Genomic DNA, 23,645 nt, shown 5'->3' with positions numbered 1-23,645 from the left:
ACATAACTTCTGTTATGAATTGGCGCTATATAAATAAAATTTTACTGAATTGAATTCTTTCATGAAGGGTTTGTTATAAGACTACAGCAGAGGAAAACGCTTCAAGATTCTAAATTTCACCCCACTGACCTGTAGTCAGGGATCTTCTCTGCCAGGCCGAAGTCTCCCACCACAGCAGTGAACATGCTGTTATCACAGCGAACCAGACAGTTCTGCACAGGAAAACAATCAGGAGGTCAGATATACAAACAACTATTGGTGGCAATGTGCCAATTCAAATTTACAAACCACTTCAAAGTACAAGAATAATTTTCTCACTGACCTCTAGTCTAGCCATGCAGGTAACATGAGCTCTCTGTTCTCAACTGTTGTTTAGGCTACAATTGTTAGCTGTACATTTCTGTAAGTTTCAGACTACATGAGTTGAAACAGCTCAAGTATTTCGATTGTGTTCCATTACTTCTCTACATTTCGCCTGTTCTACGTGAAGTGGAGGAAATGTCTGGGTGGAGCTTTAGAGGGCCTTCCTTAAAACAACGCAAGTTTTGAAAGTAACAGCAGTACTATGTACAGTATATGAGGGGGCTGAGTGGTGGCCTGTGAATAATCCAGCTTGTACTTAGCCCTTTCAAATATCATGGGAAATGACATGTCTCATGTCAGTAATTTGTTTTCCTATTCGTGTTAACAGGCGATAGGATGAAAGATTGACACATCTCCTAGCAACAGGAAACCTTTCCCTCTATACTTTACTGTGGAACTTCCGCATCATGGCGTAAATCTATGAAGTGTATTGACTCCATGTAAAGTTAGTTTCTGTAAATACTTAATGTTTGAACAGTTGAATGAACGGGTAAATGAACAGTTTTAGTTTATGCACCTTACTTAACATTTAATAGTTAAATCTCAAACAAAAGCCAATGCTGTATTAGTAACCATTAGTGTGATTTGCAGATGTCTGCAGAAGCCACCAGACTTTAAGACTTGTGAGTTAAAAATGATCAACGTTAGGCGTGGGAGAAACAAAATCGATTCACACAAGAATGGCGATTCTTATCTTCCATGATTCTGAATCCATTAACAAATGCCCAAAATTTTGCGTTAGCTGATAACATTATGTTGATGGAATGAAAAAGGTGGAGCTCAACTGCGAGGGCACAGTGCAGCACCCGAACAGTGTACAGCGCACAAATGCTAGCGTTATCATGTAGTTCATCTTCAAATGTGTATCCTTTAACTTCATAATTAGCTTTGCAAGAGGTAGGTGAAGTATTTTGTGAATACTTAATACCCATCACCCAGAGACTAACTTTAGCGGAGCACCGAACGAGCCGGCTAACCAACACATTATTAACAATACAGCGGAGCGCTCGCCTTTTCCCCCTCCCATACTCCTGAGCACATAGACCAACTTTTGTTTTAACAAAAAACATTTAACCAGTGATGTTTGTCAGTAAATTACACTTTCATGTCACTGTTCTCAGACAGGCAGACGACTGTAAGATGTTTCCAAATTAATAGTTTTTTAAATAAAAACACTGCGTATCATTACACACTTCTCTGCTTTTCTTCTGTTTGTCAGAGAGAGATCTTCATCAAGACCAGTTAGCCTAACTGTCAGTGGACAAAGGACACGAGTCAATGGTTTGGCACACAGTGCACTGGTGTAGTGCCCCTCTCTCTATTTATTGAATCAAGAATCAGTTTTGAATCGACAATCAATTCTGAATCAAACCGTGACACCACGAATTAGAATCAAATCGTGAGATACCCACACCTAATCAATATAGCTGATGTAGCCCTCATGATCCATACTACGCATCTTATTCCCCTCTGCTGTACCTTGGAGGTGAGGTCTCTGTGAAATATGCCCTTGCTGTGCAGGTACTGTAGCCCTCGGGCAATATCCAGAGACAGACCGATCCTGACGCCCCACGACAGGTACAGATCACTGTCCAACAGCTGCTCCAGGTTTCCTCCGTTTATATACTACAGAGAGAGAGAGGGAGGACAAAAGAGAGAGCGAACAACAAGAGAAGGCAGGATCACCAGATGTTAATACCCGTTCTCTGTATATTATTCAAGATGGTGCCGCGGATGGCTGCCTCGGTGTGTTGGTGCGCACGGTGTTGTCTTGTTTTGTTTGTAAATTCAATGTTCTGCTGTAGTGCCCGGGGCTCTCTCATCAGAGAAGAGCTCATGAACATCAGGGGAACAACTCCAGTGGATTTATTTCCCACATTTCTCATCTCATACTGAACATAGATCAACACAGAACTCTCAGACAAAACGAAAGGTGGAGGTATCTGTTTTTACACAGTATTTTTTTGGCTGGTGTAATGTTGTGACAGTGATTCTACAGCACTGTTCTCCTGACCTGGAAACCTTTCTGCTCCCCGTTAGTTTGCGTCCTTCATGGTGGTCATGGTTACATTCCACCGCAGGCCAAGGTGCAGGAGGCACAGCACCAGCTCGCCGACCAGATACTGTGTGTGGAGCGGACAAACTTGGAATCCTTAGTTATCGTCCTTGGTGACTTTAACAAAGGTAATCTCAGCCATGATCTCCCCAATACAGACAGTTTATTAAATGCCCGATCAGAGAGGAGAATACTTCATGCCGTCCCCCTTGCTGCACTGGGACACTCTGACCACATGGTGGTCCACCTGATTCCTGCATACAGGCAGAAACCAAAGCTCTGTAAACCTGTTGTGAGGACATCAAAGAAGTGGACCAGTGAAACTGTGGAGGACCTTTGCACGTGCTTGGACTGCACTGACTGGGATGTTTTCAGGACTGCTACCAACAGTCTGGATGTGTTCACAGCGGCTGTGACGTCACACATCAGCTTCTGTGAGGACTGCTGTGTACCATCATGCACCAGGGTGAGTTATAACCATGACAAACCCTGGTTCACAGCTAAACTCAGTCAGCTAAGGTTGGAAAAGGAAGAAGTGTGGGGACGGGGACATGCTTTAAGAGATGAAATACAGGTTTAGTAAGGCGGTGAGAGGCTAAACGACTGTACTCTGAGAAACTCCAACAGCAGTTCTCAGCAAACAACTCTGCTTCTGTCTGGAGGGGTTTCAGATAGATCACCAACTACAAACCTAAAACCCCCACTCCATTAATGATTGCGCCCGGCCAGCGCCCTGAATGAGTTCTACTGTTGCTTTGAGAGACAAAGGGACAGTTCTGACACCATCCCCTGTGGCTCCAGCCACCAGTCCAGCCCATCAAAACAAAAAAGCCCAAAAAAACAAGGTCCACAGGACTTAACGACCACAGACCCGTCACCCTGACCTCTGTGGTCATGAGGGCCTTGTGCTGTCCCAACTCAAAGCCATAACCGACCCGCCCCTGGACCCCCTCAATTCGCCTACAGAGCCAACAGGTCTGTAGACGATGCAGTCCTCCCGCTTCCTGGGCACCATCATCACCCAGGACCTCAAGTGGGAGCTGAACATCAGCTCCCTCACCCAGAAGGCACAAAGAACGTACTTCAGTTCAATCTACCAAAGTCAATGATGGTGCACACCGCCATCATCGAGTCCATCCTCACCTCCTCCATCACCATCTGGTACCATATCCGTGGTACCGTATAATTCTCTCTGCCGAGAAGGCTGCAATCTGCCATCATAAATTTCTATTTTATATTCAGTACTTATTTATTTTTCTTTTCTCGTACTACATGTATTGTGACTGTTATGCACCAAAATACCAAAGCAATATTATACGTGAAAACCTACTTGGCAATAAACCTGATTCTGATGAGCCAAAACCCACTGCTGAATCTACACTGGACGCTTCTTCAATTAAAGTGCCTTTAAAAATACTGACAGTGCGATGGCCAGTCAGCACACACACAGATACATACACAGATGGCAGCAGTCAAAGGAAGGCACCAACAATGTGAATCATTTGTTATCATTTGCAAGACACCAACACAGCCTAGGGTGTTGCCATGGATACCACCCTCTATGTTACTGTATGTTTGCAAGTGGTGGGTTACTACTAGTAAGAATGTACTGAATGAGGGGAAAGGTGAGCTTCAACAGTGTTAGCTTTCTTTATAAAGAGACACTGAGTTGCTCAAAAGTGGCTTTGTCTTAGTTTGTTTATTAATCTGACCCATGCTGTATTTTGTGTATTATTCTATTGGTAGTGTGGCCATGGATGTGGATATGTGGATCTGTGATTTGTTTTATAATCTCCTAAACCATTTTATTTTCTATTAACATGATATATTTTACTGTAATATGAGCAGAATCTCTGAAGTATTACATGGTTTATGATGGAATGCTACTATTTCAGTTCTCATAGGCTTATAGGTGTTACAGTGAGACTCTGTTTTCACCAAACAATACAGATCAGATTAGACTGAGTCAGATGAAACTGTTCAGCACAGCTTACAGTAAACTGAGTCCTCTGGTGGCGAGGACAACTATGTTCAGCTATGCCTCTGTGGTAACAGTGGTAACCACTGCACATCATGTAAACATCAGCAACTAGGAAGAATCCCTTTGTAAAATACATGGTATACCATAGTTTAAAGCAGATACATACTGCTAATTGACAGCTGCATTTGTGATTGTATTTTTTCAACAACAAAAAAAATTATTTTGCCATGTGGTGTTTCAGTCATTTTATCCATTACTTGCAGTGTAACCACAGATGTACGAATGTATGTGTGTATGAATGAAACAGGGTGAAGGAGAAAAGGGAAAGGCCAATGAGAATGAAAGAGAGAGACTCAAAGTGGAAAAAAAGACATACTTTAGACATTTCAAAAAGCTGTGGATATCTGACAATATTAAAAGTAAAAAGATACGAGTAATGGTTTTACCTCAGTCAGAGCGTGGAGTTGACCTTCGTGCACACAAACCCCCAGAAACCTAGGGAGAGGTGAAGAAATGTGATTAGAAAATATACTGTAGGTCATATTTTAGATTGTTTCAATGTTATTCATTTTTCCACATTCTCATTATCTCAGCCAAGGTCAACTTTATTATCCCACAAAGGGAAAATACACTATACATGCACTAACACACACACACACGGATATCCTGAGCAATGCAAGCGATATAAAAATGCATCCTATACAATAAACACAATCAAAATACAGTCTAAGTATACCGTATACACGATCCAAATACCCAGACCTAATAATATAAGTGCACATCTATGTCTCATTTAGTATTCTAATTGCTGTAGGCACAAATGATTTGCTGCACCTGTTCTAATTTTCTCCTGCATGATTCTGCCGTTTGACCTGCTACTCCCTCGGAATTTCAGGTGGAGAGGATGGGTAGGATCAGTGAGGATCCGAGCAGCCTTTTTTAAAATAAGGCCGTTATACAGCTGCGCTGCAGACACCTGATCGACCCCAATGATTATGCTTGCTGTCTTGATCATGCGCTGCAATTTGGCATGATCTTGAACACGCATATGTCCGAAAGTGCAGACCAGACTGAAGGCCAGAACGCTCTGCAGGACAGATTTATAGAACATCTGGAGGATACAATGATCTACTCGAAAACGATTCTGTTTCCTAAGAAAGAACAGCTTGTGTTGTGGTCTCTTAATGTAGGGGCATTTCAAAGCCCCTGCCTGACTGCTGAGAGAGGGTGAATTAGAATAAGCATACTGGCTTGCTGTGGACAGAGTGGATACTGCATGATAGAGGGGCACAACACTGACTGGACATGATAACAGTTTTTAATATAAAAGACAATTTACATTGTATATTGAGTATATTGATCGAAACTCACTTGGCACTCAGGCGTCACATACACTCACATCGGAAGTGTGTTTTTAGCTACACATTATTACCTACCTGAGTATGTTGGGGTGGCAAAGCCTGTTCATGAGCTGCACTTCTCGTAGCATGTTAGCTTTGTTGCTGGCCAGCGTGTTCATTTTCAGTGCCATCACCTGCCCTGTGATCCGATGTTGCACCTGGAAAACCACCAGAGATGGTTACAGTGAAAAAGCAAGTCACACAGAGGGAGATCGACATGTGGCGTTTCACCTACAGGACACAGAATAGTCAGGAGGTACCGTTAGCCTCTATTGCTACCTAACTGACATAGCAAAGATAAAAACACCAAGAATCCTGGTGTTTCAACCAAGCCTATCTGAACACCTTTGAGGTCCTGTAGTCGTTTCAGCTTTGGCTCCACATGAGACATACAGCAGGGAACATGTGCGCAGATCATCTGTTCTCTCTAACTAAGTACATGGGATTTATTGGAAACATCATGTAGGATTATCTGACAGAAAATAAGATTAATCATTAAAAATGTGATTCCTTTCTCGTGTAACAGCAGATCACAAATGGAAGTGACAGCTCCATGTATAGCTAGTGAAACACTATGTAAACACTGGGATGCCATACATTTAGCTGGCCAGGTTTACTGAAACCCCTTTCACACATATAGTAACCCTGAAACTGTCAGGAACATTTTCTGCATGGGGTCACGTGTGAATGGCAACAGGGATCAATATTCAGGGAAGAACCCTGAAAGAACACCAGCCATCTCAGTCCAGAAAGGTGCAGTACTAGGAACAGCAAAGATACTGCGCAGGACCCTCAGGCTCCCAGGCCTCTGATAGAGGACCCAGGATGGGATGGATGGATGGATGGATAATAAGTGATAATACTGAATTTGTTAGTGTTTGTGTAGTAGGCTAACAGTAACTTTACGCTGTCATGCAGCTGTTATTAATGTCTAGGCTGGTTTTCACGTGTTCAAATGGAATGGTTAGACCTTTAGACTGTACAGCAGAGAAACAGTGTCACAGTACATGAACGTGCTGAGGTCTGTGGTCGTGTGTGACTGGATGGGTCATTGTCTGTAGCTTGTGCCTGCAAAGTGTCTGGAGCTGCAAGTGCATGCATCTGTGTCTGTGTGTATGTGTGTATGTGTGCATGTGTGTGTGTATTAATAGCAGAGCACTAATAGGCTTTCTGGATTTCCCATCACTCTACATGATCTGCACAAATCCACTGGGCCAATCCTGAGGCACACACACACACACACACACACACACACACACACACACACACACGCACGCCGACACAGCGCAGAGTGAACGGGAAAACACTACGCTGATTTTAACAGTAATAATAAACTGTGTGCATGTGAAACAGATTAGTGCTCATTCAATCAGTGGTGGTTCTGAGGATGGTCCAACAGCAACAAGTGCAGTGGGAAATGATATGACTAATTATCTCCCTCTCTCTTTTGTTACATGCTACACAGACACTCTGCACTAACAGAGCCTAACGGGGCTTTAAATAAATTTGGTATTTCCTCAATTTGACATTTTTTAGTCGTCTAAGTTTGCTTTCAGGCTTTACTTTTGATGCAACGTAAACGTTAAGGTGTCATCTGTTATGCGGTTCACACTACACACGATATATATCACGATATTTCGGGGTGTTTCTGCAATAACAATATTCTTGATGATATGACAGAAATCCTGGGGTGGGTCACTCTGCATTGTTTAACTCCTAGGCTTAATGTGAGACTCACTATCAATAGATACTATTAAATGTTGTTTGTACTCCACCACTAAGCAACACACAATCTGAATAAGTGTAATGTTTCCCACTTAATGCCTTATTTGCCAGGTGGCTTACTCAGTTTTTTCTCATGTCATGGTACTGCTAATTTCTGGGTTGATTTAAATGGCCATTTTAAAAGAACAGCTGGCCGGTTAAACAGAGCCACCACTGCAGTCAATCACACCACTGAGTCACAATCAAGCACAACATAGAACATCAACAAAGTGGTGGGTGGAGGGCCATTTGGGCTGTGGCTTTCCCCTGTACACATGACCACATTAAGACTTTTTCCCCTTCTGCATTCATAATAAACATCTGAATTAACCCTCTCCCATCCAACAGTAAGGGATGCCTCTGAGGGAGGCCCCTCTGCACAATAGATGCTTTATTAAAAGAACACTCATTTTGGGAAATACCCTTGTTTTCTAGCTTACCCACACTCTGATGAGAAGATCACTATCAGTTCCACCATACTGGAAGGGTCACAACAGTGCTTTGAGCTAAATGCTAACGCCAGAATGGTAACAATAAAAGTGTGGTTTGGGTCATACTGGAGGACTCTTATTCTTAATAAATACAATGAAAACTATATTGTTAGTGTTCTTGAAGGAGTTGGCAGTTTGTGGACACACCTACATAGAAAAGAAAAGAAAAAAAAAAAAACTATCTACAGACACTTTTAAGCACATTAAATCACTGGATGTTACCAGTATTCATATAATTTAAATCATATGGAGGTACTTAATAATTTTAAGTATGAAGTTTCATTGAATATACAGATATTTTTAGTATTAAAATGCTTGAGTTAAAGATGTTCAAACTACTTCAGGCCATTAACAGTCATATTCTACACTAAGCACTCTCTGTTTCTGGGTGTGAGTGAGCAACGCTTTGGCTATTTCAGATAAGAGCAGAGGAATGTGCACTGAAATCCACTTTGTATAAACCGTCACCCTGAGCAAATACTCCAACTACTTTATATGGCTTTACTGTACATGGTCATGACTGGTACATGTGGGTGCTGTGTGGAGTCTTTGGTTTGGTGCTCAGGAGGTGATTTTACATAGGTACATACAGTGCATCCGGAAAGTATTCACAGCGCTTCCATTTTCCACGTTATTCCAAAATGGATTAAATTCATTATTTTTCTCAAAATTCTACAAACAATACCCCATAATGACAACGTGAAACAAGTTTGTTTGAAATCTTTGCAAATTTATTACAAACGGGAAAAAAATATTTAAAAAAAAAAAAAAAATCACAGAAGTATTCACAGCCTTTGCTCAATACTTTGTCGAAGCACCTCTGGCACCAGTTACAGCCTCAAGTCTTCTGAGTTTGATGCTACGAGCTTGGCACGCCTGTTTTTGGCCAGTTTGTCCCATTCTTCTTTGCAGGGCCTCTCGAGCTCCATCAGGTTGGATGGGGAGCGTCGGTGCACAGCCATGTTCAGATCTCTCCAGAGATGTTCAGTCGGGTTCAGGTCTGGGCTCTGGCTGGGCCACTCAGGGACATTCACAGAGTCCCGCAGCCACTCTGTTATCTGGGCTGTGAGCTTAGGGTCGTTGTCCTGTTGAAGATGAACCGTCGCCCCAGTCTGAGGTCCAGAGCGCTCTGGAGCAGGTTTTCATCAAGGATGTCTCTGTACATTGCTGCATTCATCTTTCCCTCGATCCTGACCGGTCTCCCAGTTCCTGCCGCTGAAAAACACCCCCCCAGCACGATGCTGCCACCGCCATGCTTCACTGTAGGGATGGTGTTGGCCAGGTGATGACGGTGCCAGGTTTCGCTCGCTGGAGCTCTGTCAGAGAGACCATCGGGTTCTTGGTCACCTCCCTGACTAAGGTCTGACCGGGCGGGCCGGGTCTAGGAAGAGTCCTGGTGGTTCCAAACTTCTGACGGAGGCCGCTGTGCTCACTGGGACCTTCAATGCTGCAGAAATGTTTCTGTACCCTTCCCCAGATCTGTGCCTCGATACAATCCTGTCTCGGAGGTCTACAGACAAGTCCTTGGACTTCATGGCTCGGCCTGTGCTCTGACATGCACTGTTAGCTGTGGGACCTTATACAGACCGGTGTGTGCCTCTCCAGATCACGTCCAGTCAGCTGAGTTTACCACAGGTGGACTCCGATCAAGCTGCAGAAACATCTCAAGGATGATCAGTGGAAACAGGACGCACCTGAGCTCAGTTCTGAGCGTCATGGCAAAGGCTGGGAATACTTCTGTACATGGGATTTGCGCATGCGCAATTAGTGCTAAGTTTCTTCCAAACTTGAGTAACTTGTGTGTAAGTGTAATTTAAACTACGCTCTTTGCGAAAATGAGGGTAGAAAGTGTTTTTGTACTTTTTTTCGCCGTGGAATTTCTTCTTCTGCTACTCGGTCGGGGCACCGCTGCAGATCAGCTGTTTGGCCGCATTGTTTACACCAGGGAACAGCTGATCGCGCTGAAGCCAAGCAGCATGGCGCCCAGGACAACTGATGTCCCCACTGAGATCTGGAGGAGGACACACCGAGGATGCAGAGGTGGAACGAAGCGGCGAGGGAAGAGAGAGGGGTGCAGACAAAAGAGACTTAAGAATAAGATATTTAAGCCGTGTCTGCCTTCTCTCGTCATGGGCAACGTGAGATCGCTGGCGAATAAAATGGACGAGCTAACGGCGTTAGCCCGGAGTCAGACGGAGTTCCGTGAGTGTAGTTTGATGTGCTTCTCAGAGACATGGCTACACCAGGATATCCCGGACCATAACGTTTCCATCGACGGCTTTCAGACTGTTCGGGCCGACAGGGATCACACCGGGAGCGGTAAGCGGAAAGGCGGCGGGCTTGCTGTTCTGGTCAACAACAGATGGTGTAACCCTGGTCACGTTACTATCAAGCAGAGTATCTGTAGCCCGGACATTGAACTGTTAGCTGTGGGACTCCGGCCATATTATCTGCCACGTGAATTTTCACATGCCATTGTTGTGGCTGTTTACATCCCCCCCTCTGCTAACCCGGCATCGGCGTGCAACGCCATTCACACCGCCATAGCACATCTACAGACTCAACACCCGAGTGCACTCATTTTAATCTCGGGTGACTTCAACCATGTCAGTGTTTCAACAACACTGACTAATTTCACCCAGTATGTGAGCTGTCCTACTAGGGAGGAGAGGACACTGGACCTGCTGTATGCTAACGTTAAGGACGCATACAGCTCTTCCCCCCTCCCCCCTCTGGGTAGGTCAGACCACAACCTGGTTCACCTTAAACCCTGCTATGTGCCTCTAGTTAAAAGGCAGCCTGCGACCACAAGGACAGTGAGGAGATGGTCAGGGGAGGCCTATGAGACACTGCAGGAATGTTTTGAAGTGACAAACTGGGATGCACTCTGTGAGCCTCATGGAGAGGACATTGACGGGCTCACTGAGTGCATCACTGGCTACATTAACTTCTGTGTGGACTGCAATGTCCCAACCAAGACGGTCCATTGTTACCCAAATAACAAACCGTGGGTAACAAAAGACATCAAGGACATTCTAAATGCCAAGAGGAGGGCCTTTACTGATGGTAATAGGGAGGAGGTGAGGGCAATCCAGGCCGACCTGAAGGTGAAAATCAGGGAGGCCAAAGAGAAGTACAGGAGGAAGCTGGAGCGGAAACTCCAGCAGAACAATATGAGGGAGGTCTGGAGCGGCATGAAGACCATCACTGGCTTCAGACCGACTGGCAGCAGAGGAGTTGAAGGATTGAACAGATTCGACACACCGGCTCCTGGTCATCCCCCCTCTAACTCAGCTGCTGTCGGCCCTCAATCTCCTCTGAGTACTCTGCTCCCCCCTCCCCATCAGGCTAACGGCCCACTCCAGACCGACGACTCCCCCCCTCCCCCGCCTGTAACTTCTGCTGTGTGCCTGACTGCTGACCAGGTGAGAGGACAGCTGATGAGGCTCCACTCGAACAAGGCTGCAGGCCCCGATGGCGTTAGCCCCCCGGGTGCTAAAAGCCTGTGCCCCCAGCTTTGTGGAGTCCTTCAACACGTCTTCAACCTGAGCCTGAGTCTTCAAAGGGTCCCCATTCTGTGGAAGACATCTTGCCTCGCTCCTGTGCCGAAGACGCCGCGTCCCAGTGGCTCCAAGGACTACAGAACGGTGGCACTGACCTCCCACATAATGAAGACCCTGGAGAGACTAGTGCTGGAACAGCTGCGCCCATCGTCAGACCCCTCCTGGACCCCTTCAGTTTGCCTACCAGCCCCGGCTGGGAGTTGAGGACGCCATCATCTACCTGCTTAACCGCATCCACACCCACCTGGACAGGCCGGCAAGCATGGTGAGGATCATGTTTTTGACTTCTCCAGTGCTTTCAACACCATCCGGCCTGCCCTGCTGGGAGAGAAGCTGGCAGCGATGCAGGTGGACGCCCCCTTGTGTCCTGGATTGTGGACTACCTGACTGGCAGACCACAGCATGTGCGGCTGCAGCACTGTGTGTCAGACAGCGTGGTCAGCAACACTGGGGCCCCTCAGGGACTGTCCTCTCTCCCTCCCTCTTCACCATCTACACCACGGACTTCAGCCACCACACAGAGTCCTGCCACCTTCAGAAGTTCTCTGATGACTCTGCTGTGGTGGGATGTATCAGCGGTGGTGATGAGACGGAGTACAGGGCTGTGGTGGGTAACTTTGTTTCATGGTGCGAGCAGAACCATCTGCAGCTCAATGCGACAAAGTCAAAGGAGCTGATTGTGGATCTACGGAGGGCCAAGGCACCAGTGACCCCGGTTTCCATCCAGGGGGTCAGTGTGGACATTGTGGAGGACTACAAGTACCTGGGAGTACACTTAGATAACAAACTGGACTGGACCAAGAACACTCAGGCAGTTTACAGGAAGGGCCAGAGCCGCCTCTATTTTCTGAGGAGGCTGAGGTCCTTCAGCATCTGCCGGACAATGCTGAAGATGTTCTATGAGTCTGTGGTGGCCAGTGCTATCCTGTATGCTGTTGCATGCTGGGGCAGCAGGTTGAAGGTAGCGGACGCCAACAGAATCAACAAACTGATCCGTAAGGCCAGTAACATTGTGGGGGTGGAGCTGGACTCTCTGGCGGTGGTGTCAGAGAGGAGGATGCTGGCCAAACTACACGCCATCTTGGACAGTGTCTCCCACCCGCTCCATGACGTGCTGGTCAAACAAAGGAGCACCTTCAGCGGAAGACTCATCCCACCAAAGAGCACCACAGAGCGCCACAGGAAGTCATTCCTGCCTGTGGCCATCAAACTATTTAACTCCTCCCTCTAAGGATTAGTCTGTTTGACCCTAGGTCACTAAACTGGTCATTGAGCATTACATCTCCGCCATAATTAATAATTGTGCAATATTCTGTTTACTACTCAAGTGCAATATTAGTTTTTCCTTGTTAGTTTTTCTTATTTATTGTTACGGATATACCTCAATTACTCTCGACAGTACATGCACCTCCGCTTTTACTATTATTTATTACATAATTAGTGACATTGTATTTTGTACTGTACTTCACCATCTACCAGTAAACCCACTTGGTACTCGACACTTAGTTTATCTTATACTTATACCAACATGTTACTTAATTTATTTCTGACCTGTTTATAGTGTATAATATCGTTTTCTCCTGTGTGCACTGACGTAAAGGCGAGCTACTGTAACAAAGAGTTTCCCTACGGGGATCAATAAAGTATTTCTGATTTCTGATTTTTTTTCATTTTTAATACATTTGCAAAGATTTCAAACAAACTTGTTTCACGTTGTCATTATGGGGTATTGTTTGTAGGATTTTGAGGAAAATAATGAATTTAATCCATTTTGGAATATATATATATATATATATATATATATATATATATATATATATATATATATATATATATATATATACATACATACATATACACATACATACATACATATATACATACATACATACATACAGTGTCATGTGAAAAGATAGGACACCCCATGAAAACCTCTTTTTTTCAACATATGGACATTTGATCCAATTGTGACGCGTGTTGTGTTGTTGCCGTGTTGTGTGTGCTGTCTTTCAGTGTCCAGAGGCCTGTACTACAAAGCGGGGCTTATCCAGGTAACTTCAGGAGTAACTTGATAGAATATTTTTATAATTATCCTGACTTGTTGCCACGTGCGCAGTTAGCCCTGCAGCCAGGTGCTTTAGGGAGAGATGTAGCCCATAATTGAATTATTTTAATTGTTTTCACATACTTAGATGGACTATTTTACATGTCCAAAAAACACGGAGCCAGGGGAGGGGGTTAATAATCCGAGAAAAAACTCGGAGATTAAAGTCACAAATTTAAGAGAAAACGATCCATATCACTGTGTTGTTTTCTTCTGAATAGGCCCAATTCACAGCAATGTCTCTATAGTCCCGATGCATATGATAACATGGTGATTGTGGGCTAAAATCTGAGTATTTCCTTATTGCTAAATCAGATTGCAAAGTAGCCAATAATTTGATTAGGCGATCCACTGCAGGCATAATGTACAGCAAGCTGCGGTGTCTGTGGTATGATGGGGTTCCTTGACAAAAAAAAAAAAAAAAACACTTTAAATAATGACTATGTAAATTTATGACTATGATAGAGAATATTCAAGTTTTTTTTATTTGTAAAGTTGTAATCTTGAGTTTTTTTACATCTCTCCCACGGCTCCAAATCTTTTTAAAGCCAAAATAGAGAACATACGACAAGAACACTGTAACGTTACTTAATTCACTCTGTCTGCCAATGTGTGCCAACAAGTGAAAACTTTGACCTTTTTAACCCTGAGGTGAGGGAAACTCAGCTTTTCAGTTCCAGAAAGAGGTAACTTAAACTCTGGATCAGTTACCATGGTAACGGACTGTGTGACCCTAGCCTGCTTGCTGGCAGCTTTTCTTCAACAAACCCTGAGTTTCTCTGTGTCTCCTCCCTCTCACAGACCCAGTCATTCATTCAGTCCGTATCAAAGCGCTATCGCAGTGCAGTAGTTAGTTTATTAGGAGGTTTACTGTCAGAATCGAAATCCTGGTTGGATATTAGTTTGTTACTCAGGACTATCTGAAGTTACTGCTGTCAGTCATTTCTTTGAACAGCGGTTTTTGCCCTCACATTCAAATATTCCACAGCATCAAGTTACTCAGAATGAAACCTCTGCATGTCCTTCTGTTTTTATAACACTGACTCTGAGCACACAAGACAGCCGTCAGTCAGTTAGAGCAGCTCCACTAAAACATTTATCACACATAATGTGTAATCTCAGTTTAAATTTACTACATGTGGTGAAGTAGCTGAAATAAAGCCACCGAATGCTGTTGAGCCAAACAGATGTCTACAATTTAACCTTGACGCCTTTTCAAGTGCAAACCACCAAAGACATTATTACTGGATCAGACTGTGAGCTTACAATCCGTCTCTATGTCTTTGATGGGTATATTTTTCATCTTCAGTTGCTGGCCCCTGTGTCTCCAGGCTGGACAACACCCGGCCGATCCTGTGGGCTTCCTGTCCTCTGGCACCGCGGCGTGTTACTTTGATGTTCTGTACAGTTTATTAGCATTACCTTAGTTAACCTGGCATCGTGTTTCCTTGCCAGTTTCCTTTGTCACAACTGACATTTTTGCTACATGTGTTAATCTAAATGACTCTGTTAAATAAAATTCCTTTCTTTTAGCTAATCCCTCCCGTGTGCTTCCCTTATCTGCTATGGTCTCAGAGCTGGGCCATAACAATTTTAACAATATTATGAGTTGGAGGTAATATACCTAAACAAATAAAACATTATTAATTAGGACACCTCCACATTTATTACTACTTAAAATGCCTAAAATGAGAATCAAGCACACCACATCAGGTGCAAACGATAAGAAGACTTTTTCAGATAGCTGATAACTGGTAGGAGGCAACAACTATTCGATGAACTGCTTTGGTTGATGCTGCTTGGTTTTGGTAATTTGATAAATGACTACTGTGTTACCGCAAAGTTCTGATCAAAAGTAAACATACCACATATTCTACCAACTGATTTCTAAAAACTGGATCATTACTGGAGGACTGCATGTTTGAAACTGCCTGACAGTGTTGACCTAACACTGATTGTTTGTCATTTTGACCACTAATGATAAACCCAGAGAGGCTCATTTCCACCGTTGAGAAGTTGTCGTTTAATCCGTAGATGAGGTCACATACCTTGAAGACCTCAGAGAAGAAGCCTGAACCGATCTTTTCACAGAAGAAGTCGTCGATGCGGGCCAGACTGGACACGGCGCTCCTCAGGGCTCGGTACGAGGATGGGCGGATCCGGTTGGGCGCGTGGATACTGTGGAGCGGCGGCTCGTCTGGGCCGCCGTGACCCTCCTCGGGATCGCAGAAGCAGCACTCAGCGTGGTAGTCCATGGTGCTGACGGACCACCACGCTCCAGTTGCTCCGTTCTTTCCCACAGGGAAACCAAAATGTCTGTTAGACTGCAGTAGTCCTGAGGCACGAGGTGATGGCGGCTCCCACCATCATGGTGTCTGAATGATCACAGCGTCTCCTGTGGGTTATACGGATGACCTAATGACCTGATAATATATGTTTTACACAATACTGCAACTCTGATTGCATCTGCTCTCCAGGTTCCACCCAGATAAAGGCTGCAGTAGACCTTAGGTTACAACACAGATAGAGAAAAAATATTATCTGTATTTCTACTTTAGTGAGCCACATTTCTCATTAGTTCAGCGTCATCTCATTTAACTCATCTGAGGTGAAGGTGAAGGATAGAGTGCACCATTCCTCCACACTTCCAAAGTGCCCCTGAGCAAGACTCCAAGTTTCCACCGGCCCCAGGTTTGTTCTTCGTGGCTCACCCTGACCTCTGACGTCCCAGGAAACATGGAAAAGTCTCATTAATGAAGTCACTTCAAATACCCAAGTCGCTGCCACAGCGGTTTTAAGAATTCCTGCCGCTCGTGAACGTCGCCTCACCGTCTGGGTACGTGAGGAGGCTCGATTCCCTCCGTCATCCCGTTAGTGTGGAGGCTGACGATGGATGATGGATGATGGATGATGGATAATGGAGGCTGCAGCTGCGAGGTACCGGGAGAGGGTAGGAGGGCCGAGCAGCCAGCTGCCATATGGAAGTACATGAGAATATTAGAGATATTATAGTAAACAATATACCACAGCCCCGCCGACAGGTTTACAGCAGCAGGAACAGTTACAGGAAAAGCAGAATGATCGATGCTACCGCAGAAATATCACCACTGTGTAATAATAGGACACACATGCACGGATTTTGTCGCATTCGCCGATTGAAGCCCTTCCTCTGTAGGCAGCCCGGGCCCATCTGCTGGCTGTGTGGTACGGTAAGCCATGAGGCTAGTAACATTAGCCCCAGAGATTCACCGCTCGCAGGGCGATAAGCCCTGGATAACATCGAGCTGCAACGCTCAACTCGGACTGCTTAGAAATAATTACAGGCCTCATTCAGCCATGGCTTTTTATCACTGCCTGCTGTAAATAATCATTTGACCGAAGCTAAATAAACCGGAGAATATAGCGTTTGGAAATCCCATTTTTGTCTTGGCCAATAAAAAAAATCTAGCTAACTGTTACTGTACGGGAGGTGTCAATGACAAGCGGGCTGCAGAGGCAGAGTCGACGGCTTTACCTCGCTCCTCACGTCGGTCTGGATGGAAATGTCGATGCGGTCCGACTGTTGGAGGTGAACTGCAGCCAGAAATATCGCGCGGCGGTGTCCGCTGTTGATAATCCTGTCTGGATCCCTGCTTCACGAGCCGCCTGCTGGGACGACTACCACACTGAAACAGCCCGGAGTCAAACTCGCGAGAGTGACACAGTGCGCTTCTTGTTAGAAATTTCACAATAAAAGCTTCTCAACCTAAACGGGCGATGTATGTATATGTTTTAGTCTGTGATGTATATGGCTATGTAGCCCATGCAAATACACTATATTGTTCTGTATAGCTGTAGAAAGAAAATTGTAGTTTACCACTCAAAAAGCACAACCTTGATTTTCAATAAAAGATTATCCACATTACAAAAAATATAGAAGCATGACCTTGCTCACTCAACAGGTTCGTGTTTTCTGATGCTGTTAAATGTTTCTTTTTTAAACACCTCACTAAATCACGCCTATATTTTCAAATATGATCAATCCTCTAACAAAAAAAATCTAATTTTCTTTCTGTAAGTCAAAATTTCGGAATGAATGAACATTTTTGCCAAATGTGATCATGGCTATTTGAATTTTTAACTCGTGACATATGTAATGGAAATACAATTCTGAGCACATTGTAATAAATATAAAGCATTTACCAAGTTCAATAGTTTTACTTGGGGAACAAGTGTGAAGAAAAAGTGTGACTTTCTGTGTTGCTCGCTCCTCACACTCTGTATCTTAAGTTGACTGACTCGTTCAGTTGAAGGCTGGGCTGCCAACTCTCACGCATCGACTGAGAGACTCTGCAATTGATACTTTTCACATGCTCTCACACCACAGGTCCATTTTCTCGTGCAGCGACAAACGAATTCACAAGTGATAGCGTCGCTGTGCGACGAGGAATAGTGCATGGACGGACAAGACAGAGCAGCAGCAAGTTATTCAGACCATCAGGGGGAGAGCAAGACATTTACACAAATCTATTTTATTGTAATCTATTTCCATACATCAGAGTAATCTCAGTCAGCGGCTCTTCTGGCAGCAGCGCAGCGTCTCTCCCTCTCCTCTCGCACTGTGCACACACAGGCAGGACAGTGCGTTACTATGGTTACGGGGACGCTCTGCGTCTCTGTCGCTCGGAAACTTCTCATGATTCCCACTAAGAGGTTTTTGGGTTAGAATGTCTCTGCAAAATCATGCATGTAATTGTACCTTAATACTGAAATCCAGTAATGTAACATACTGTAATTTTACTTTTTTGGTTAACATTATACAGGGCTTCCAACACGCTCTCATGCTGTCTGAACAAATCTCACGCCAAATAAGAGGAAGCCTCAAAGTCACTCCCTCATGACAAAATAATTAGATGTGTTAAATAGGGTCAGGACAAAATCTGAACATCAGGTTGTTCCAGAGCCCAAAGCACACAGTTTGTGTGGCTTTAGTCGACAGTGTGCAAACACTTACCGCTCCAACAGCAAAAAACACCTTGTATGTAGAGTTGTGCCTCACTTTGCTCCTCAATTTCACATCTATGACAAATTATTGACAAAAACATTGAATGCGATTCAGACAGGCTAGGTTAGATTCATTAGGCTCCCCAATAATGTGACTCTAGAACCGCCCCAGGAGGCGAGTAGGCCTACTACAAAGTTGAAAATCAAACCATCAAATCAACATCATGCATTGCTATTTATCCTAGCTTAATTTAGCTCTCAAGGTGTCAGAAGATGAACTGCTTTGTAGTCTTATTAGTAAGTATGTGTGAAGCACCTCTGACATAATCAATAAGAAAAACTTGACAAATCCAAACAAAATAGTTAAGCTAAAACTCCTTCCCTCTCTTCTATTTCTAGGCTGGCTTTCTAGTTTAATAAAATCTAGTTTGTTTGTTTGTTTTCAAAATTATCCTGAGGAATCCACTGTCTTTGAACAATGTGTTGTTCTCCTTCATTTAATTTTCATACAGTGTTACCGTTTGTAGATGTAGCTACTTGCCATAGACTGTATAAAAGAAGTGGACGTAGCCACCGTGACAGAAGTGGCCATAATTGGACCAGAGGGTGGCGCTAGCTAGCTTGGTTAGCAAGGTGCATCCACAATTCACGTTAACTGATATTAACTGGGATGCTAATTTAGGCTACCGAAAACCAGGTTTAAAACAAAATGTACTTACCGGAAAAAATTAACACTCGACTCCTTAGAGTGTCTTTCAGTGCAACCGAACGCTGAAGAAGACATTTTTAGGCGACCAAAATGTTCCAGTTAACCTTCATGAACTGAAAACACTGTGAAAGGGACAGAATTGTTAGACGAAAGCACCGACAGCATCCAGAAACAAGTTCACGGCTAGCTAAATGTTCTCAGTGCAGTGGATACGCACCGCCTCTATCCTGATTGACAGGTCGCCGTGGTAGCGCCTTGTCAATCACAAGGTAGCCCCGCCCTAAAGTTTACAACGCTTTATCGTCCATTTTACTCTAAATAATTTACAAAGTGAACATCATGCTGTATTGCAGAAGACTTGAAAATAGTCATTGAGACCATAAACTCATTAGGAAAGTGTTTACTGAGGTAATAAATCAAGTGAGAAGTAGGGACATTTCTACAAAATCTGACTTCTTTTTACAACCAGTGGAGTCGCCCCCTGCTGGCCATTAGAAAGAACGCAGGTTTAAGGCGCTTCCGCATTGGTTTCACTTTTCACACCCGGAAGTTGCCGCTTGTTACTTGCCAACCCTCAAAGTACGCACGCACACACACACACACACACACACACACGTTGGAATAGCATTAATTTACCATTTGTCATGTCTACTTTAATTACTAACATTACAGTATCTTACAGTCCTGTGTCTTATTTTAAAGGTTCAGTGTGTAATATTTACGGGGCTCTGTTTGCAGAATATGGCGATAATATTCATAAGTATGTTTTCATTAGTGTATAATCACCTGGAAATGAGAATCGTTGTGTTTTCATTATATAATTAGATTTTTTTTTCTCACAACATCAGAGTATTATTTTAGTCTGAGGTGAATTTTAAATAAGAACAGAGCAACTGAGAGATGCGTCCGACAATAAACTAAGATTATACAGGCTAAATGAACTGTATGGAAAAAGTCTGCTTTATTGTGTTAATAGTAAAAGAAAAAGTTTTTATAGTCTACTGCTATACCAAAATGCACTTGTGATGTAGACTTATTTCTGTCATTTCTGACAAAATACAGACATCAGGCTATTGAAAGAATGTGACTCTACAGCTTATGTCATGCTGTGAAATAAATGCTTTCCAGAAAATGTATGTAATTGTTCTTGTCAACTGGTCATTTTTTCCTATGATTTGCCAGTGGGCCAGATTCACGGCGTTTTAATTTAACGTTTCATCCCTTTAAGACTTTTATTTATTTCAGTTCCCACGGTGCGCTCCAGCACCCATGTCCCCACTATTTACCATGTCCCGACACATACTATGTCCATCCAGTCTCATTTTACAGTATGCAAGCCCGGAACTGCCACAATCAAAAAGTAATAAAGAAAGAAAGAAATGACTCAAGAAATAAATTAATATGCCATTATATGCACCAAAAATAATATTAAAATGAATGTAGGCATTAAATAATTTATAAAATGTGACACAAATTGATATTTCTGATTTAATTTGCTTCTGTATTTATTTACATTTGTATTAAATCCCCTATTTATTTACTTTCCCATTTTATTTATTAATTTGTTCATTAATTTATTCATTCATTTGTATTTATTAGTTTATTTTAGTTTTTATGTATTTATTTCTGTATTAAGTCCCCTTTGCATTTCCCCCTCAGAGTGTAATGCTACATGAGGCATGCCTCGCTGCCACCGGTGGCTCCTGGCCCCTGAGGGACAGTCCAGTAGACTCTGATTGCACGTGGTGGGGCGATCCTGCAGAGCGCGGGAAAGCCCACTGCTGTGATTGGCTCCTGTGGTACAAGACCGCCCACTTTTTCTTCTTCTCTACTCTAAAAAGGGCCATCTAGTGGCCATTTTCACTGAAACAACTTTTCTGCAGATGGATTCCTGTGCAAAAGATAAATAAATTACATAAATAATGTTTTTTTCATTTTCAAAACTTGACAGTTATTGTAATCTAAAGGTCATCATCAATGTGAAGTCCTCTCTTTAATGTCAGCATATGATACCTGTGGTAATCATGATGCATCCTGCTGACCTCCTTCCTTGGCGTTGTTGTTGTGCTCCAAACCACAAATGTAATGTTTTACTGTGCACAGCCAATATACTGAACACAATATTAATGATAACGTAGCAGGATCAGAAGATAGATGCTTTTAGTCATCAAAAGCACTTAGGAATGGTAGATTAACACAGAGTTCACGTTTATGTTTCTGCACTATTCAATTCATTTTTGACAAGCCTGTGAAGATATTACAGATATGTAAGGTCAAACAAAAGTTTAAGGTACACCACAAAGGATGAATATTATATATATGTATATACTATGTCAATGCTACTATTACTTACAACTGTTTCAATATTTTCAGCAAACAGAGAATCAACAGTCCAGTCTCAGATATGGGACGGACAGCAAGGCTGTTTGTTCAGCATTTAAAGCACTTCACCGATGCTCAAATGTTGTACTTAACGGACAATAACTGAACACTGCGGTGTTTGTATATCTTTGTGTTTGTAACACAAATGACTTTAATGTCAGTGACCTGAATTCAGATTCTTAAACCGTGTTATATATTCAAGTTTCTATTTAAAAATCAGAATCAAAGAACAGTTTGTCCTTACAGCTGGTGGCTGATTTATTACAGTATATAAAGGTTTAAACAACACTGCACTTACATACACTTATTGATTCAGACAATGTGAATTCTTATAGATTAGGTACAAAATGTGAATCAGGGAGGATTAATCCAGTGTGTGCAGTGGTATTACATTCAACAAAGTTTTCAAACTTCCAAAAATCAGATCAGAGTGGGATAGAATTAGAGGGATAGAAATGTAGAATGTCCAAAATGAAAGCCAGAGCTGTAGATGGGACAGGAAGCCAGAGGAGCCACAATTAAGATACAGTGGATACAAGGAATAGGACAGACAGAGCGCCAGTGTGATAGAGGAGAGCAGATGGACAGCAGGACACCTGTAAGACAAAATGGAAACACATTAGACAGTTGTTTAAATATGAGAAATCCAATTAAGCAACTTCTACCCAAAGCTAAAATGGCATTAAATGTGTGTGCTTTTAATGTCTTCACATGAGCAGAGTGTAAAATCATAATCACCACCAAATACCCCCATTAATAATACTGCATTTCCAGTTGTTGCTCGATGTATGTGAAACACACGGGAGTCACGAAACGTGTTTCACTCCCACTTTATTAAGTGTGTATAAGGCGTCTTCGTGGCACACTGTGGGAATTCAGCCCAACATTTCATTCATGTGTCGCCACAGAGTCACCAACAGTGATGGTTTGCAATTAGAGACAGGAAGGAGGAGGTCAGGAGGAGTGGAAGGAGGGGGAGGAGGGAGGCAGAGAGAAACATTTTCAGTTTAATTACAGAAACCAGCGCCTCACAGCTCACTTCAGTTCTAACTGTTTTCAGGGTGGGTCATTTATTTCCTCATTTCTTACCAAAGTCTTGGATTTGTGCCACCTGACTACTAAAAATGAATTGCACTGCCTGTTACTGCAGCTACCGGTGGTTGTACCTCTGGAAACACCCAGTCAGTGATGTCAAAACATGTTTTGTAAAAAGCCTAACAATATTTTAAAGACACAATGAAACGGCCTCTTTACTTTTACTTCCTTAATATTATACAATTTCTGTTTTTGGGATGAGACATGAAGCAGTAAGAGGTCATTCTAAACTGTAAACCAAGGACATATCAGTTTAGTGATATCAAAATCATAATTCATGTGTGTGAACATGTGAGCCTACAAATTGTCCCTTAGACAGTATTCCCTCTCGTCTACTAAAAGACGTTTTTAGTTCTGATAATGATTTCAGGGTGTGTTCCTCCTGCTTTGAAACTTGCTGTAGTGCATCCTCTTATCAAAAAGCCAAATCTGGATGCTTCTGTTGTCTCTAACTTCAGGCCTATTACTAAGCTTCCTTTTCTCTCTAAAGTCTAGAGTTGTTTTCAATCAACCGACAACATTTTTAGATAATCACGGCATTCATGAAAAGTTGCCATAGCACTGAACCAGCTCTTTTAAGAGTTTTTAATGATCTTCTCTTAACTGTTGATTCAGGGAACTGTGCTACTCTGGTGCTTTTAGACCTGACTGCTGCCTTTGACACCGAGGATCATAGGATCCTTTTATCACGCCGTAAAACAGTGCATAAGGTATCAAAGGTATTGCCCTCAAATGGTTTCAGTCATACCTAACA

General features: G+C 43.2%; 1 protein-coding gene across 5 annotated transcripts in view; it reads right to left on the bottom strand.

Moving 5' to 3' along the window:
- LOC122873255 (dual specificity testis-specific protein kinase 2-like) overlaps positions 1-20,519 on the bottom strand; it is a 29,174-nt gene extending 8,655 nt beyond the window's left edge. Inside the window, exons 1-8 of one of the 5 annotated variants that reach the window (XM_044189720.1) lie at positions 19,425-20,518; positions 18,716-18,780; positions 17,237-18,320; positions 15,771-16,693; positions 5,837-5,958; positions 4,847-4,895; positions 1,843-1,989; positions 130-212 (exon numbers count right to left, since the gene is read on the bottom strand). In XM_044189720.1, the coding sequence (XP_044045655.1) occupies positions 130-212; positions 1,843-1,989; positions 4,847-4,895; positions 5,837-5,958; positions 15,771-15,977 (608 nt within the window). In that variant the 5' untranslated portion in view covers positions 15,978-16,693; positions 17,237-18,320; positions 18,716-18,780; positions 19,425-20,518. Of the gene's footprint in view, positions 1-129; positions 213-1,842; positions 1,990-4,846; positions 4,896-5,836; positions 5,959-15,770; positions 16,694-17,236; positions 18,435-18,715; positions 18,781-19,424 lie in introns of those variants that run through there. The other 4 variants (XM_044189725.1, XM_044189724.1, XM_044189723.1 and 1 more) reach the window with 4 other exon arrangements.
- Between the last annotated feature and the right edge of the window lie 3,126 nt (positions 20,520-23,645).

The sequence above is a fragment of the Siniperca chuatsi genome, linkage group LG3 (genome assembly GCF_020085105.1).
Source record: "Siniperca chuatsi isolate FFG_IHB_CAS linkage group LG3, ASM2008510v1, whole genome shotgun sequence".
In the NCBI taxonomy this organism is placed as follows: domain Eukaryota; kingdom Metazoa; phylum Chordata; class Actinopteri; order Centrarchiformes; family Sinipercidae; genus Siniperca; species Siniperca chuatsi.
This window is presented reverse-complemented; position numbering and strand designations above follow the sequence as displayed.